The sequence below is a fragment of the Psammomys obesus genome, unplaced genomic scaffold (assembly GCF_907164565.1).
Source record: "Psammomys obesus unplaced genomic scaffold, mPsaObe1.curated_primary_1811, whole genome shotgun sequence".
NCBI lineage: Eukaryota > Metazoa > Chordata > Mammalia > Rodentia > Muridae > Psammomys > Psammomys obesus.
This window is the reverse complement of record NW_026596064.1, coordinates 12973296-12987711: the sequence shown is the minus strand read 5'-3', so window position 1 is coordinate 12987711 and position 14416 is coordinate 12973296. Positions and strand designations below refer to the sequence as shown.

The following is a 14416-nucleotide window of genomic DNA, read 5'->3' as shown; positions in this document are numbered from 1 at the left end:
AACACCGAGCCATCTCTCCGACCCCATGCTTTAAATGTTACTACCTAGCTTCCTACATGAGCGGAGCACCTATTTCATTAAACCCCGTGCCCGTTATCTAATTCTATAGCTTTTAGTGACTGCGCTGCAAACACTCACCTAACACTTGCTCTAAGGGAGGCTGGTGAACCTGGCAACTGAATGAAATGGCCAGTGGAAGTGATTTTTTTTCTGGAGCAGCAGTTATCTTTTACTTCTTAGACATACTTAGATGGTGGAGAAAGGGTTGCTGTAGCCTGGCAGTGGGGATGGCTCATGACCCCGCCCACCAGGTTCGTCTTCACTGACTGACTGAAACGGTACCACTGACTGAGCTCTCTGCCACCACTCGACGTCTCTCTCCTTCCCCTGGACAACTTAAGCTGCCAGTCTTGCCTTCTCCAACAGCAGTTCTGCATCGACGACAAGTGAACCTCTAACTCCACACCCTCCTGTATCCTGCTTCTGTCTTCCTCTGCCCTGTGTTGGCTCTCTTTTCCTTACCCCAGCACCTTCCACATGCTGTCCAGACAACCTTATGTACCAGGCAAAGCAGCTCTGGTCACGCAGTCACTGTGAACAGGTCTGTTGGACTTCCTTTTGTTTACGTGTTCTATGGCTGCCAACTAGCAATCAGGGAGAGAGAGAGAACTCTGAGCCTCACTCGACGGACAGAAGCCTTTGACCCCCAGAAGGCCCTGAGCTGACTGACTCTCTTCTAGAGGACAGGCATTCAACTCACCCCTACATCTAACAGATCACCCTAGAGCTTTTTTGTCTTTGGTGGTGCTAGAGGGCTTTCGGGAGGCCGAGTATGGTAGGCAAGAATTCTACTGCCATTCTATATCCTAGCCTAGCAAAAGTCGCTCTTTCAGTTTCTCCACTGTCCAAACCCACGCCCTCAGATAAGTTACAGGCATGCTTGAAGAGCTTAGACAATTTCACGGCATTTCTACTATGCATGTCCTCTGTCCTCTTCAGAAAGAATCATATAATCTAAGGGGTTATTAGGAAAATATTAGGCCTCTATTGCCCATATTTCATGCTTTGTATTTCAAGGGATTCATTCTAGTTCATAAAGCAAGACACTGTCTCAAACACTAGCCATGTCTGCACATTCACACAAACCCCCAAGCCCCTTGCAGCTCTAGTGCCGGACAGGGCCTGATGGTCAAGGCGTGTGTTTTTTAAGACGCGCTTCACCTGAGGTTGGAGGCGACAATGCTGTCGGTGACGGTGGGGTGCTCTGGGCAGCAAAGGTGGTATATGTGGAAGTCAACACTGCAGCCGTAGAGCCATCTGTGGTTTGAGGTGAAGACGTTCTGAGAGAATGTGACACTGGGCTGGACTCCTCTGCATGGTCAAGCCTTGTGGTCACTTCCTCTGCTGAGATGGCTGTGGTGGTCAGAAGGACTGAGTGAGTGGTTCGAGCCACAGGCACTTGGCTCTGTTCTGTGGTGATGGCCCCTTCCGTTGAACCTAGAATTTCAGGATTGGTGGGCAAGAGCTGTTTCTCTGGAGTAGTGTGGACAGCGCCGGAGCCTGGGGTAAAAGCTTCCGTACTTGACAGGGTCCTGGGACTGGTGACAGGAGGCTGGGTAGTCTGAGGCATGCCAGCTGTCGAAGCTGGAGATGTCTGGACTAAGCTGGTGCTCGTGGCTGGCTCTGTGGAGAGCCCCATTAAGGCTGGGGACCACGGGGTTCCTGGAGGGAGGCTCGCTGTTACTGCTTTGGTAGAGTCTGTGGGCAGAGCCACCATGCTTGGGGACTTTGCCTCTGTGGTGGTTTCCTCTTGCTGTGGGGTGCCCTGGTTCTTAGGGTCCGCTGTTTGGTTAATGGGGAACAGCGTGATGGCCGGCGCCACTGTTGACATCTGCACTGAAGTCACCCGTGGCTCCCTGGCCCTGTGAGGGGCAAGGGCAGAGGATGGAAGTGGGAAGGTGGTCTGTGAGGCAGAGGGTGGGACAAGAGCCGACACCGTCAAGGAGATGGGTAATGGCGACGGTGAGGGTGGCAAAGGCGTAGTCAGGGCAGAGGTAGACTTCAGCTGCTGGGTGGGGGACCCAGCTGATGGTGAGGTTGGTGAGAACAGGTGGGGCTGTGACAGTGAGGGTAGAGGTGAAGGGGTCCCTGAATCAGACGGGTCCTCAGCAGGGTTGGTACTGGCATCAAGAACCAGTGTGTTTGGCATGCGAACGGTGAATGTGTAGGATGGAAGGCCAGATGTCTGCAGGACCAGCGGCTCGGTGGAAGACAGAGCAGGGTCGCCATCGTAGGAGGACGGCACGTTCGTTCTTTCAGCCTGAGCCTGAGAAGGGGAGGAGTCTAAGTGTGGAGAGTCTGAGATCCTGACGGAAGAGGTTGAGCTCTCGCTGGCCTCTGAGGAGGAAGAGTTATCCGTGATGGACAGTAACGCCCTTTCTCCCTTGGTGAAGGTAGGTGAAACATAGGCGTGGTCCGTGTGGTCGCCGGAAGTCCTCTGCTCAGCGTCTGAGCCACGCTCCTGACTGTAGCTGAGTCCAGTGACTACGAAAGAGAAAAGGCAAAGTTGGGGCAAGCAAACACAGACTCCCAAACAAGCACTGGAAAATACCCTCTGTGCCTTATCCTCTTTGAGAGGCAATTTCTCGTGGCCAGCCCTCTCAGTGAAGACAACAGCGGAGGGCTGAAACAGCCAGGGTCGGCTCGGAGTCCACACCTCCTGTGAGGAGTAGTGATGGTGGCAGAAATGGCAAATAGTGGAGAGGTGAGGACCAGGTGTCTAAAAATAGGATATGTTCCCAATGGCCCTCCTCACGCCCCCCTTTAATAAAGGCAATCTGCTGCTGAAAAGCTCCCCAGATCCCAAACAGTAATTGCCATTGTCAAATGGAAAAATGAAGACACTCCCAACTACCCACTCCATTTAATGAGGTTGTTTCTTCCTGGGAGATGGCCTTCACCACAGCTACTGTTCTCCTTAATTTTAAACCCCTCAGGCAGATATCACCCCATGTACCTCAAGCAAGCACGAAGGGCTGAGGGTGGGGGTGGGGGTGAAGTGGGGATGCTTCCAGAAAGTTCTTTCCCCAACGAGCTTGTGAGCTACTCTTTGGGTGGCCAGTCAACTTGACCATCCCAGGACTGAGAGTCAATCTACGAACGGGGAAGGCGACGGTGGGGAGACACACCTTCGAGGGTAGGTGCCCTAGACAGCAGGCCTGCATGTTCCGTCACGCTCTCATGCGGGGTGGGGCGCGCCGGGTGGGTCGCCGCGTTCGAGAAGCTGAGGGACCGCAGGGTACGCTCCCCGCTTCGGGGGAGCATCGCGGACGTGTGCACGTGCGGGGAGCGCCCTCCGGAAGTACTCTCCACCAGGTCCCAGCTGTCACGCAGCAACGCACTGTCTTCCGGAGCTGAGAGAGAGAGAGAGAGAGAGAGAGAGAGAGAGAGAGAGAGAAGGCAGGTGACTGACTGCAGGGACAGGACCGTTAGCCTCAGGTGCAAGCCCAGAGGCTTCTCTGAGGCTCTTTACCTGTGACCGGAGAGTTGACACCTCTGCTCAGGTGTCCTGAATTCACAGTAAGGATTGTTACTCCAGCCGAAGGACCCAGAATACTGGATTTCTGCTTGGTGATAAATATGTAACAGTTGGAGTTGTATCAGAGGAGTTGGTGGTGAGTTAAGGGCGGGGCCTCTGGAGTGTCAGTCATCATGGGTTAAAAAAAAAAAAATAACACAGAGAGTGGTGGCTCACTCGGGAGGCAGAGGCAGGAAGATCTCTTGAGTTCAGGGCCAGCCTGGTCTACAGAGTGAGTTCTAGGACAGCCAGGGCTACACAGAGAGACCCTGTCTTGAAACCACCCCTCCCCCCAAAATACCTAAAGGTTGGTGTTCTTTCAGTTTTTATATTTATGTATTTATGCGGGGGGGGGGGTGTGTGTGTGCACAAGCCACAGCAGGCGTGGGGAACTTGAGAGGATGACTCTGTCCAAGTCTGTTCTCTCCACCCACCCATCTGCATTCTGGGGATCAAGCTAAGATCATTAGGCTTGGCAGCAGGGGCCTCTACCTACTGGTCCATCTTGTCAGCCATGTCTTTATTTTTAATGCACGTGTTCTACTTTGTTGGACTAGGAGAGGTATGCCTTTCCTCTCCGCTGAGAGGGTAAGTGCTGTATGTTAAACTTAGAACTAGCTTATATTATTAGATTACCAAGTAAATCCTTTTTAGAAGTCCACACTCATGAAGATATGTGCACATATACGTAAATAAAATAAAATAAATCTTTAAAAAAAAAAAACCCTACTCTTTACTTGTCTTAATTTTTAAAGTTCTGGATGTGTATGAGTGTTCTGCCTACATGTATGTCTGTGTTACCATGTGTGTGCTGAGGCCTGCAGAGGCTAGAAGAGGCATCCGATTCCCTGGACTGGAGTTACAGTTCCAGGAGAACTGTAGCAGTTGTGAGACCATTTGGGTGCTGGAAAGAACCTAGATCCTCAAAAGAGCAGCAAGTGCTAAGGGTTCTCAGCCACTGAGCCACCTCTCCAGATCCTTTATTTTTATTTTTAAATTATGTGTGTATCTGAGTGTGGGGTTTGCAAATGTGAGTGCAGTATCCATGGTGGCCTCAAGAGGGCGTCAGAACACCCGGAACCTGAGTCATTTGATTGGGGTGATGGGAGAACTCATGTCCTCTGCAAGAGCGGTGTGCACTTAATACAGAGAGTCATCTCCGCAGCCCCATTAACAATTCCTAACATCACTGTCAGCGTTAATGATAAGTTTTGGGTTATACTGTAAGCACTCGTTTGTTTTTCTGTAAATAAGTAAAAACACTGACTCATTAGAAGCTGCCAAACTCTCTCTTGCTGCCCAAGCAGTCTTGAGCAAAAGGACTCTGAGTCTAACTGCCAAACTACCCTTGTGGCGGCAGCGGTCACCAGACACCTATACAAAGATCACAGCTGACTGCCCTGGCTCCTGAGCGCACAGTCCCAGGCAGGCCTGTCTGAGACTGGTCGGGTCAGATTTTCTGTAATCCCAACCCTGGACACATCATTTCCATTTCAGCTCAAAGAGGAGCACTTCCTCCCATTAGAGGAAGTGCCCGGACTGGTGCTAAAGGGTCAGGCTGTGATTGGTCCAAAGCATAGGTCAGTGAGTGGTGCTAAGAGCAAGGCTTTGGGTTCTCTAAAGCAAATGGCTGTGATTGGTCCCTTCTTGGGCTACGTAAGCAGGTGGCTAAGACACTCCGAATTCTTCTCCTGTGCTGCCTAACAGTAGACCCCAAAAGTCTTCTCTGGAGTGGTCTTTTCTTGCTCCTTTCAGAAGTACGTCAGCAAGAAGTAGCAAAGGCCACAGACAGTTGCATCTGGACAGCTGAAGATCTCAGGCACGATGCATCCGGCCACAGCACCCCACACTTCAACCCAAACACTCAGTGCCACCGGGCAATTACCACAGAGGCCCCATTGGCCTTGGAAAAGATCCCTGCAGCTTGCGCCTCATTCAGGTTCTCAAGCCCAAGACCCAGCTCCCTGGCGCACAGCTCAGCACCTCTCGCCAACTGCTGTTGTCATTTTTGAAAGAGTGGGAAGCCTTGGAACTCTTGGCAGTGCACGTGATGGGAGCAATGCTTAGCAGCAGGCTGCCCACTCATGCTCATCCCACCTGTCTGCTGGGATCCCCACCTGCCAGTCAGTGGGTGCAGAGGCCTGTGCCTGAGTAATCCTGGCAGCGCCTGGCACCCAGTGCCTACTGTGCCTCTGACTGCACCCAGGCTCCCTGGATACAGTCCAAAAAGAGATAGACACTCGGAGTGGCCAGAGCCAGAAAAAAGAGATGCAGACGCCGCAAAAGAGACTGAGAGACGTACAGTAGAGAGCCAAGGAAGAGACCCCAGAGGCCCTGCTCAGCAGATCACCAGAGTCAAGCCTTCAAGGTGAAGAGTCTCAGAGCCCAGGCTGAGAGCTGCTAGTTACAGTGACCATTCCTAAGGGTACTGACGCCTGGGGCCCGCACAGGGACTGTAACATTACAGGGTCCCACTTGCCACTGCCTGATGCCATCAAACACCGAGGGAAAGAAAGGATGCCGGAGACCAGATCTGAGAGCTCCTGCCTCCCCATTCACAGAGAAGAACCTTCAACCGGAAATGAGCAGGCGGACAGGACCTCCGGAACCCAAGGTGACTGAAGGCAGGGGAAAGGACCTGGGAGGCACCGGGTGCCTAGCCACCCAGGCAGGCACCGAATTCAGAGATTTACCTGCCTCTGCCTCCCGAATGCTAGATTTAAAAGGCATGCACCGCCACAGCAGGCTCACGCAGGCTCACTCTTTTCTATCCTGATCAGATGCTTTTGCGAGGTGACAGCTGTAATGATAAGCTGTGACCTCCCTCCATCCGGGAGGACTCTCATGCGTAGGAAATGGAGAGTTATTAGCAACGGTGGGGAAGTAAGAAATCTGTTAGAAATGCAATGATGAGCATGTTTCCTTTAACCAGGGCCTACTTTGTGATGATAAAACTACTGGGAATTGTTTTCAAAATTACTCAAAAAGCATTATATAAATAGCCCACAAGACAAAGTAAGACAAACAAAACAAAAAAAAATGGCCTAAAATATTCATATTAGATGTCACCAAAACTAAAAACTTTCATGCTCCGATAATTTCATCAAAAAGTAAAAATGAGAGGCTACAGAGATGGTTCAGTGGTTAAGAGCATTGGCTGCTCTTCCAGAGGACCTAGGTTCAGTTCCCAGCACACACATGGAAGCTCATAACTGCCTATAACTCCAGTTCCAGGAGGTCTGATACCCTCACATAGACACGAATGCAGGTGAATCACTAATGAACATAAAACAAAAATAAATTTAAAAAGTAAAAATGACAAATCACAGAATGGGAGAAAATGCAGTTAATAATACATATCGAAAAATACAAATACTAAAGGTCCAGAATATACACAAAACCCTTATACTCAATGAGAAAAGTGATAGCTTAATTTTTAAAGTCAGAATATTCAAAAATGCATCTTCAAAGAAGATATACACACATGGGCAGTGACTATATAAATAGATGTTCATTATCACGAGAATAATGAACTGAGAAATGCAAATTTATACCACATATCTCTAAGTGTGTACACACACGCACACACACACACACACATTCACTTTGAAAAATAGTTTGGCAGTTTCTCAAAAGCTTCTAAAGGATACTACTATTTAACTTGGTAATTCCAAGACAGCATGTATCCACATAAAATGTGTCCCCAAACAATCACAGGGACACCACAAATAATAATGCATCCTGATGAAATATTATTCAGATGCATACTTGATGACTCTTGAGGCCATGTGAAATTACAGGCTACATGTGACTGCTTCCACAGGAAATGCCCAGAAGTTCTGTGATTCGAAGGTATTGGGGGTTTGGGGCAGGCTACACCATGGGAGGTGTGGACCCAGAAGTCCCCAAGATCTATGTAAGAAAGAGGCATCAAAAGCTCCTCAGATGTGGGGCTGGGGAGACGGCTCAGTCAGTAAAGGGCTGGCTGTGCAAGCATGGGGACTGGAGTTCAGCCCTCAGTGCTCGCAGAGAGAGCCGAGCACGGCGGCATGCTCCTGTAAGGGCCACACCTGGGACATGGGGGAAGCCTTATTCAATTAGTGAGCCCCGAGCCTAAAATAAAAGTAGATAGCTTCTGAAGAACAATACCAGAGGGGGAACACTGGCCTCCGTTTGTATCTGTACACTTGTGCACTTAAACACACTCATACACACACCACAGAAAAAGAAAAGGATGGGACACGTAGGAATATCTGTATTAATTACTCTCCTAATGCATGCTTCAGTAGATCAAAGGATCAGACACACCCTATGCCCCAGTGGTATACCTCCATGCAATAAGGACTCACTTGGGTGTTCTCCACGCGGTGCTGAGGAATCCAGATTTTCGGAGGAAGATGTAGATGAAGAGGAGGAAGACTCTGAGTAGCTCCTCCCACCCAACCCTGAGCCACCACCTCGGGGCTGTTGCACAGTGTGTGAGGACTGAGTCAAAACCTCTGTGCTCCCAGCTTCTGGATGCAAAGCCAGGCTTTCAGCCATATCTGTGGATGTTTCGTTCTTGGCAGGGAACCACAGTCCTGGGCTCTCTCTGTCACCAGCAGAGGGGACTGACCTAAACATAGTCTCAGTCAGAGGCACGGCACTTCCATTTCCTTCTTCTGAGCTGCTGGCAAGCTGATGTCCTCCGAAAACTGTAAGATTCCAGAGGGTGGAAGAGGCCGTTAGTGGGCCTAGAAAAAATGCTTTACCAACTAAGATGAGCATCCCGCTAAGGCAAGCTTCCCTCTGACAAGGGATCCTGGTCACCCTACACACGTCATCAGGTTCTAAGTTTTTCTAAAAGTTTTGGATGCCAGCAATACAGTACTGTTAAAAATGAAAGTTGGTAAACAGGAGACTTGTGAGCCGCTTGTACAAACAGTAATTTTTTTTTTTTAATTTTATGTACATTGGTGTTCTGCCTGAATGTATGTCTGTGTGAGGGTGTCAGATACCCTGGAACTGGAGTTACAGACAGTTGTGAGCTGCCATATGGGTGCTGGAAATTGAACCCAGGTCATCTGGAAGAACAGCCAGTGTCTTAACCGCTGAGCCATCTCTCCAGCCCGTACAAACAGTAATTTATAGGCTTGAGTGTTTCTGTCCCTTGAGCGTGTTTTCTAAAAACAGCTGGAATATTGATAAACATCCCTCTACTTCTGATATATAGTAAAATAAGCTGAGGAGAAACGCAAACTATAAATTTGGGAAACATACAAATTTGGCGATTTATTTATAAAGATGGTCTGTACACAAAATCACTAGATCCGGCCATGAAGAGCAGGCCAGGTCTCACTTTGAAGATGACATCACAAAACGAAAAGAAGATGGACCCAACCATGAGCACCTCAAGGCGGAGGTCTCCACTCTGCTGAGTAAGCCAGGAAGCTGTGCTTGCTTTGCTAAAGCCCTCCATGTCTCAGCATTCTCATCTTAGGGATGGCACTTGTCCACACCCTAAGATAAAAGGCGAGTGTGTGATAAAAGCAGATAAAGACCTGGTGTCACCAAGGCCACACATTCCTTCAAAGGCTGCAAATGATCTTAAAAAGACCCCCAGCTTTATAAAATGTCCACGAGTCAGATAAAGGTGGGCTACTTACCAGGAGCATCGCTTTGCCAGCGTATAGATGGAAATCCATACCCGTGTTCTGTAGATGGCTCAGTGCCTTCTCCATCTCCCAGGCTCTCAGTTGGTCTGCTGTTTGTCCTTGAGTCTACCCCAGAGGGTGAAGAGTGGACTGAGGCTGAAGTTATGGCAAGTCTGGAGTGCTCAGAGAAACTCTCTGTCTCATTTATAGGTCCCACATCGACAGTCAAAGACTGGAGCATTCTTTGGACACCATTAGTGAACGTACTGGTGACATGTGCACTCTTTGTCTGGGTGACTGAAGAGCTTTGGAGAGAGGTGGAGTTATTAAGACTCTTCTTTATACTTCCGGAAGCTATAACAGGAGGGGAAAAAAAAGGGCTTCAAAACGACTTCAATGACTAGGAAGATCAGGATTCTATCTAGGTACAAATAACCGTTTTGTCCAAATGCTATCATAGATTATAATCCAGTCCACATCGTGAACCAAGTTTCAGCCAGTATGGGATGTGCAACCCTCAGTCTGCACTGGGGCTCTGCAGAACACAGTCAAGACATGACTGGCTGAGGACACTAGCTCCCAGCCTCGTCATCACCAAAGGCTCCTGTTTATTCCCTAAATCGTGGCCAGCATAAAGCCTACCCTTTGAAAGACCATTCAAACGGCACTCGTTAACAGAAACTACTAACCAACAGGAGAACATATTATTGCCCCAGGAATTTTAGTCAGTGTCGCCTAAAAGTAGACAGACTCCACTACTGTAGTTACTAAGTCTCACTAAGCTAGAGAGAGAGCTGTCTTCAAACCAGTATAGTGCTCCCGGGAGCACACTAGAAATCCAAAACTAGGCTGGGAACAGCTTATCAGTGAAACGGACGTCAGTCCTTGGGTAACTTTTAAGAACCTCAAGGATTCAGTTATACATACCGTGGGTCAGAGCACACGGTCTGCCCCTCAACCTAGCTGCCCGGCTGGGAGTGTCCTTCCACAGGGAAACTTTCCAAGGGTTCTAAAGAACTGACTGATCGCTAGCCATGTCGTGGTAGTTCCCACCCCAGCCCCAGGACTGGAGAGGCAGAGGCAGGCACATCTCTGAGTTTGAGGCCTACCGCTCTCCTGAGTGAGTTCTAGGATGGCCAGGGCTTCACAGAGAAACCCTGTCTTCAAACAAGAACAAAAATAAGCAACCAACAACAACGAAACCACAGACAAAGACAAACAAAAACGAACTGACTTCTGGAAGGCACCTTAAACCCCTAACACCAAAGGCTGAGGAGCTTACTTAGCAAACATGAGGTCCTGGGCTCAAACCCAGCACCACGAGAGAGCCTTATCCCAGGCAAGAGTAAGGTACAGGAAAGCTGGGGGAGCAAAGCGATGGCAGGCAAGGAAAAAAGGTGCTTTATTTTCTTTTTCCACTTGAAGCCAAGAGCAATAAAGAACCCTCTATACCTACGCCATAAAAGCCTTCCAGCCGTTAATCACGGCTCTGAAAAGGGAAAGAAGGAAGCTGCTATTATAAATAGTTCTTTGAAGACCAGTCTTATGGGGAGCCCTGGCCAAAAGCACAAACAGATTTGAAACATAGTTAGAAAGAAAGTATATGGGAGCTGGAGAGATGGCTCAGTGGTTAAGAACACTGCAGAGCATCCAAGTTCAATTCCATATGACAGCTCACAACTGTCTATCACTCCAGTTCCAGGGGATCTGATGCCCATGAAAGCAAAACACCAATGCAGGTAAAATAAAATAAATAAATCAAGTGGTGTGTGTATGTATGTGTGTGTGTGTGTGTGTGTGTGTCTGAGAGAGAGAGGAGAGGGAGGGTGGGAGAGAAAGTATAGGAAAGAAAGGGTTCCTTGTACTCTCGTGCAAAACCACAGACCCCCTGACACTGGGAACACAGCCTGCAGCTCTGATTACTGGACCCGAATAAAAACAGACGCAGGTGCAGGCTATCCCACAGAGACAATCAACCAGGTATCCAGCCCTGCAAGAAACAAACAAAAGCCACTTTTACATAAGCAAGAAGTCATACAGACATGCATGGACCTATCCCAAAACGGTCTCCAAATTGCTGTTAAAACATTTTTATTTCTAATCAGTTACACGATGTCATTTGTTCTACAGTATCATCTAAACATAGTGGCGGAGGACAGAGTTGACTTGACAATTAAGTGTGTCCTGCTCCTCCAAACGACCTGAGTTTGGTTTGCAGCGCTCACACAGGATAGCTCACAACTGGCTCCAGAGGATCCCAACATCTTCTTCTGGTCTCTGAGGACACCTTTATTCATGTACACACACACACACACACACACACACACACACACACACACACGCATGCATACCACGCAATTACAGTAAAACCTTAAAAACAAAACCCATTGTGATGACTATCCTGGGTTCAGTGTGAGAAACCCAGACTTGTCCATTTCTAGCAAAATCAAGGTAGTTTTCGCAAATACAAGACCTCAGAGGTACAACCACAAACTCCACAGACACAGACTCACAACGGAAAACAGCTCCACGTCCCCTGGTCTGAGGACTGTGCAGCACGCTGCCATCCCATTTCATCGCTGTAACGAGCTGCTGTGTTTGGACGTGCTAGCACATGCTGTGACCCCAGGAGCCAGTTCCAGGTCCACCTCAAATACGGGGTACGACCCCGTCTCAAGACTGAACCCAGCCAAACAAAACCGCTTACCCTGAAGTGAGTGATTGCAAGGTCTCGGGCACTTTGCTAACAGGTGCATTTCCTTTTGTCCTCACAGGGAAGGTGTGTAAACACTTCTGCCAAGCGGGCGTCTCCTCGCCTAATCTGTCCACAGGCATTGCGTGTGGTCCTGCATTGGCAGCTGCTGCGTAAGCCAGGAGGAAATGCTCTACACTTCTAGCCAGCACGCTGGCATTGGTGAGCGCCGAATAAGCGCCTTTCTTGGATGGCTACCCTGTGCCAGTCATTCAAAAACGGGAAACCCTCTGAGTTTGAACCCCAGAAAAGGCAAAAAGAAAGGAAGGAAGGAAGGAAGGAAGGAAGGAAGGAAGGAAGGAAGGAAGGAAGGAAGGAAGGAAGGAAGGAAGGAAGGAGCTTTTTAAAAAGAAGAAGAAAAAGGATGGAAAACCCAGCTGGTGAGCTGACTCAGCAAGTAAAGGCGCATGCCAGCAAAACCTGAGGAGAGTCCAATCCTGTGCCCTCCGTGGTAGGGGGTGAAGAACTGGCGCCCACGAGTTATCCTCTGACTCCACACATGGTGGCATGTGCGCTCCCCTACTCAATAAATAAATCCAATACAAATTTTAAATAAAAAAATAGAATACCGCCCACCAGGAACTTTCATTGTAACCGGCCACAGAGAGAACACCAGCACACCTGGTGAGGGCCTATGTCACTTTCCCGACACAGGACAAAACTCCAGGGCCTCAGGCCTCATCACACTGCTCAACCTTGACTGCTGCCCACAACTCCCCACAAGTGTATAGCTGCTGTGAGAGCAAGACTAAATCCAAAACCTTCCAAGTTATTTATGTTCTCTCCTGCACACAGTGGCATCACCACAAAGCAATTTGCCTGGACCACACTGGCTCGGCTGCCCACAGGAAACACTCCCATAGGTCAAGACCCGTTATTACGCCCTGGCTCTGACTGAGTCTCTACGAAATGTCACCTTCAAAGAACATTAGCACAGTTCTCACAAGCCAGCAACGGAGCTCACTTTCTATTAGGCTCTTTAGCGTTCCTGAGATAAATATTCCTCTTGGAATTACTGCCCCGGAAACACTCGCTGCCTATGGACGAAACTGTATGCTTACCCTGTCAGACAACAATGGCATGCTCCACCCTGCTTCCCTTTATGCCCCCATTTCCAGGAAGCGCATACTAAATTTAGTGCTCAACTGAAGTCACCCTGACACAATTCAACATACACATACTGCCTTCAGAAGACAGCTTCCTCCCCTCCTCACCCCTGCCATTTGTGGCTTTGTTTACAGCCCCACCCCCATACCGTGTCAAACAGGGGTACAAGAGAATCAAAGAGACTATGGAAAGTCAAGAGAGGCAGCAGCAGGAGCAGGTGGAGAGCAATGCCTTCTGGTCTTTCGTGTAAGCCCTGGCTCATTCGTCTTCCTGGGCCTGCTTTGGTACCGTAAGATACAGTTTCTGTTCAGAAACAGGTTAGCTCCTGGCTAGCCAGGGTGTGGAAGAGGCTGTGGTGAACAGTAAGTTCTAGTCTATGTCCTATGGCTGTAATAAAAAATACTGACCAAAAGCAACTCGGGAAAGAAAGAAAGCTTATTTCATTTCAAAGTTCTAGGTAAAAGCCCACCACTGAGGCAGGAGCTGAAGGAGAGCCATGAAGGGGTGCTGCTTACTGGCTTGCTCCCCATGGCTTGCTCAGCCTGCTTTCTTATAGAACCAGGGCCACCTGCCCACAGTGGGCTAGTCCCTCCTACATCAATCATTAGTCGAGAGAACAAACAAACAAACAGCCCCACAGACTTGCCTACGAGCCAATCTGATGGAGGTATTTTCTTGAGGTTTCCTCTTCCCAGATAACCCGAGGGAGGTTGTGCTGACAAAAGCCTAACCAGCGCCACACACTTGGATAGCTAGATGGCAGTAAAGGAGGCCCAGATGACAAGGGCGGAGTGTGTTTGAAGCACCAAATACTGCCAGCTTTCAGATCATCAGCTCCTCCCGCCATGCCCTTAGCTTGCCCTCTGTGTGCACAGCCCCATGCTGGCATCACTAACGTGACTGGTCTGAGCGAAGGGCTTTTCCTCAGCTCACACCGTTAGAAAAAACCACAAACTCTTCCCCTGAGCCAGTACTCCATTGCTCATCCTCCTTCACCGAGCTGGCCGGCAGGTTGACTCCACGCCTGCCTTGGCAAGTCCTGCAGGCTCTCTTTTGGCATTCTTGCCTACAAGCCTGCAGCTCCTGCATCTCGGACTGAGAAAGGGATGGTAGAATCTCAAGACTGCCACTCAGTAGAAGGGCAGGTGCCCAGAGCTTGCTTGGAAGGCTCAAAGGTGCCAAGCTAACTTTAAAAACAGAGCAGAGGTTCGTTTCCTCGTCGGCCTCAGGCGATGGGGTATTCTCTATGCACCAAAGTCCCCTCTAGTGACTTTTAGAGGGGCTACTGATGTCATCCACAACAGAAGACCCAGGTCATTAAGACAAATCCTCAGTAAGACTCAAGGA

At 49.2% G+C, this 14416-nt stretch overlaps 1 protein-coding gene across 1 annotated transcript in view; it reads right to left on the bottom strand.

Annotated features, from left to right (window-relative positions):
* The window catches only part of Heg1 (heart development protein with EGF like domains 1), a 79812-nt gene that overhangs the window by 39354 nt on the left and 26042 nt on the right, over positions 1–14416 (bottom strand). The window contains exons 5-8 of the mRNA XM_055625229.1: positions 9223–9564; positions 7927–8271; positions 3189–3413; positions 1222–2544 (exon numbers count right to left, since the gene is read on the bottom strand). Of these exons, the coding sequence (XP_055481204.1) occupies positions 1222–2544; positions 3189–3413; positions 7927–8271; positions 9223–9564 (2235 nt within the window). The remainder of the gene's footprint in view (positions 1–1221; positions 2545–3188; positions 3414–7926; positions 8272–9222; positions 9565–14416) is intronic.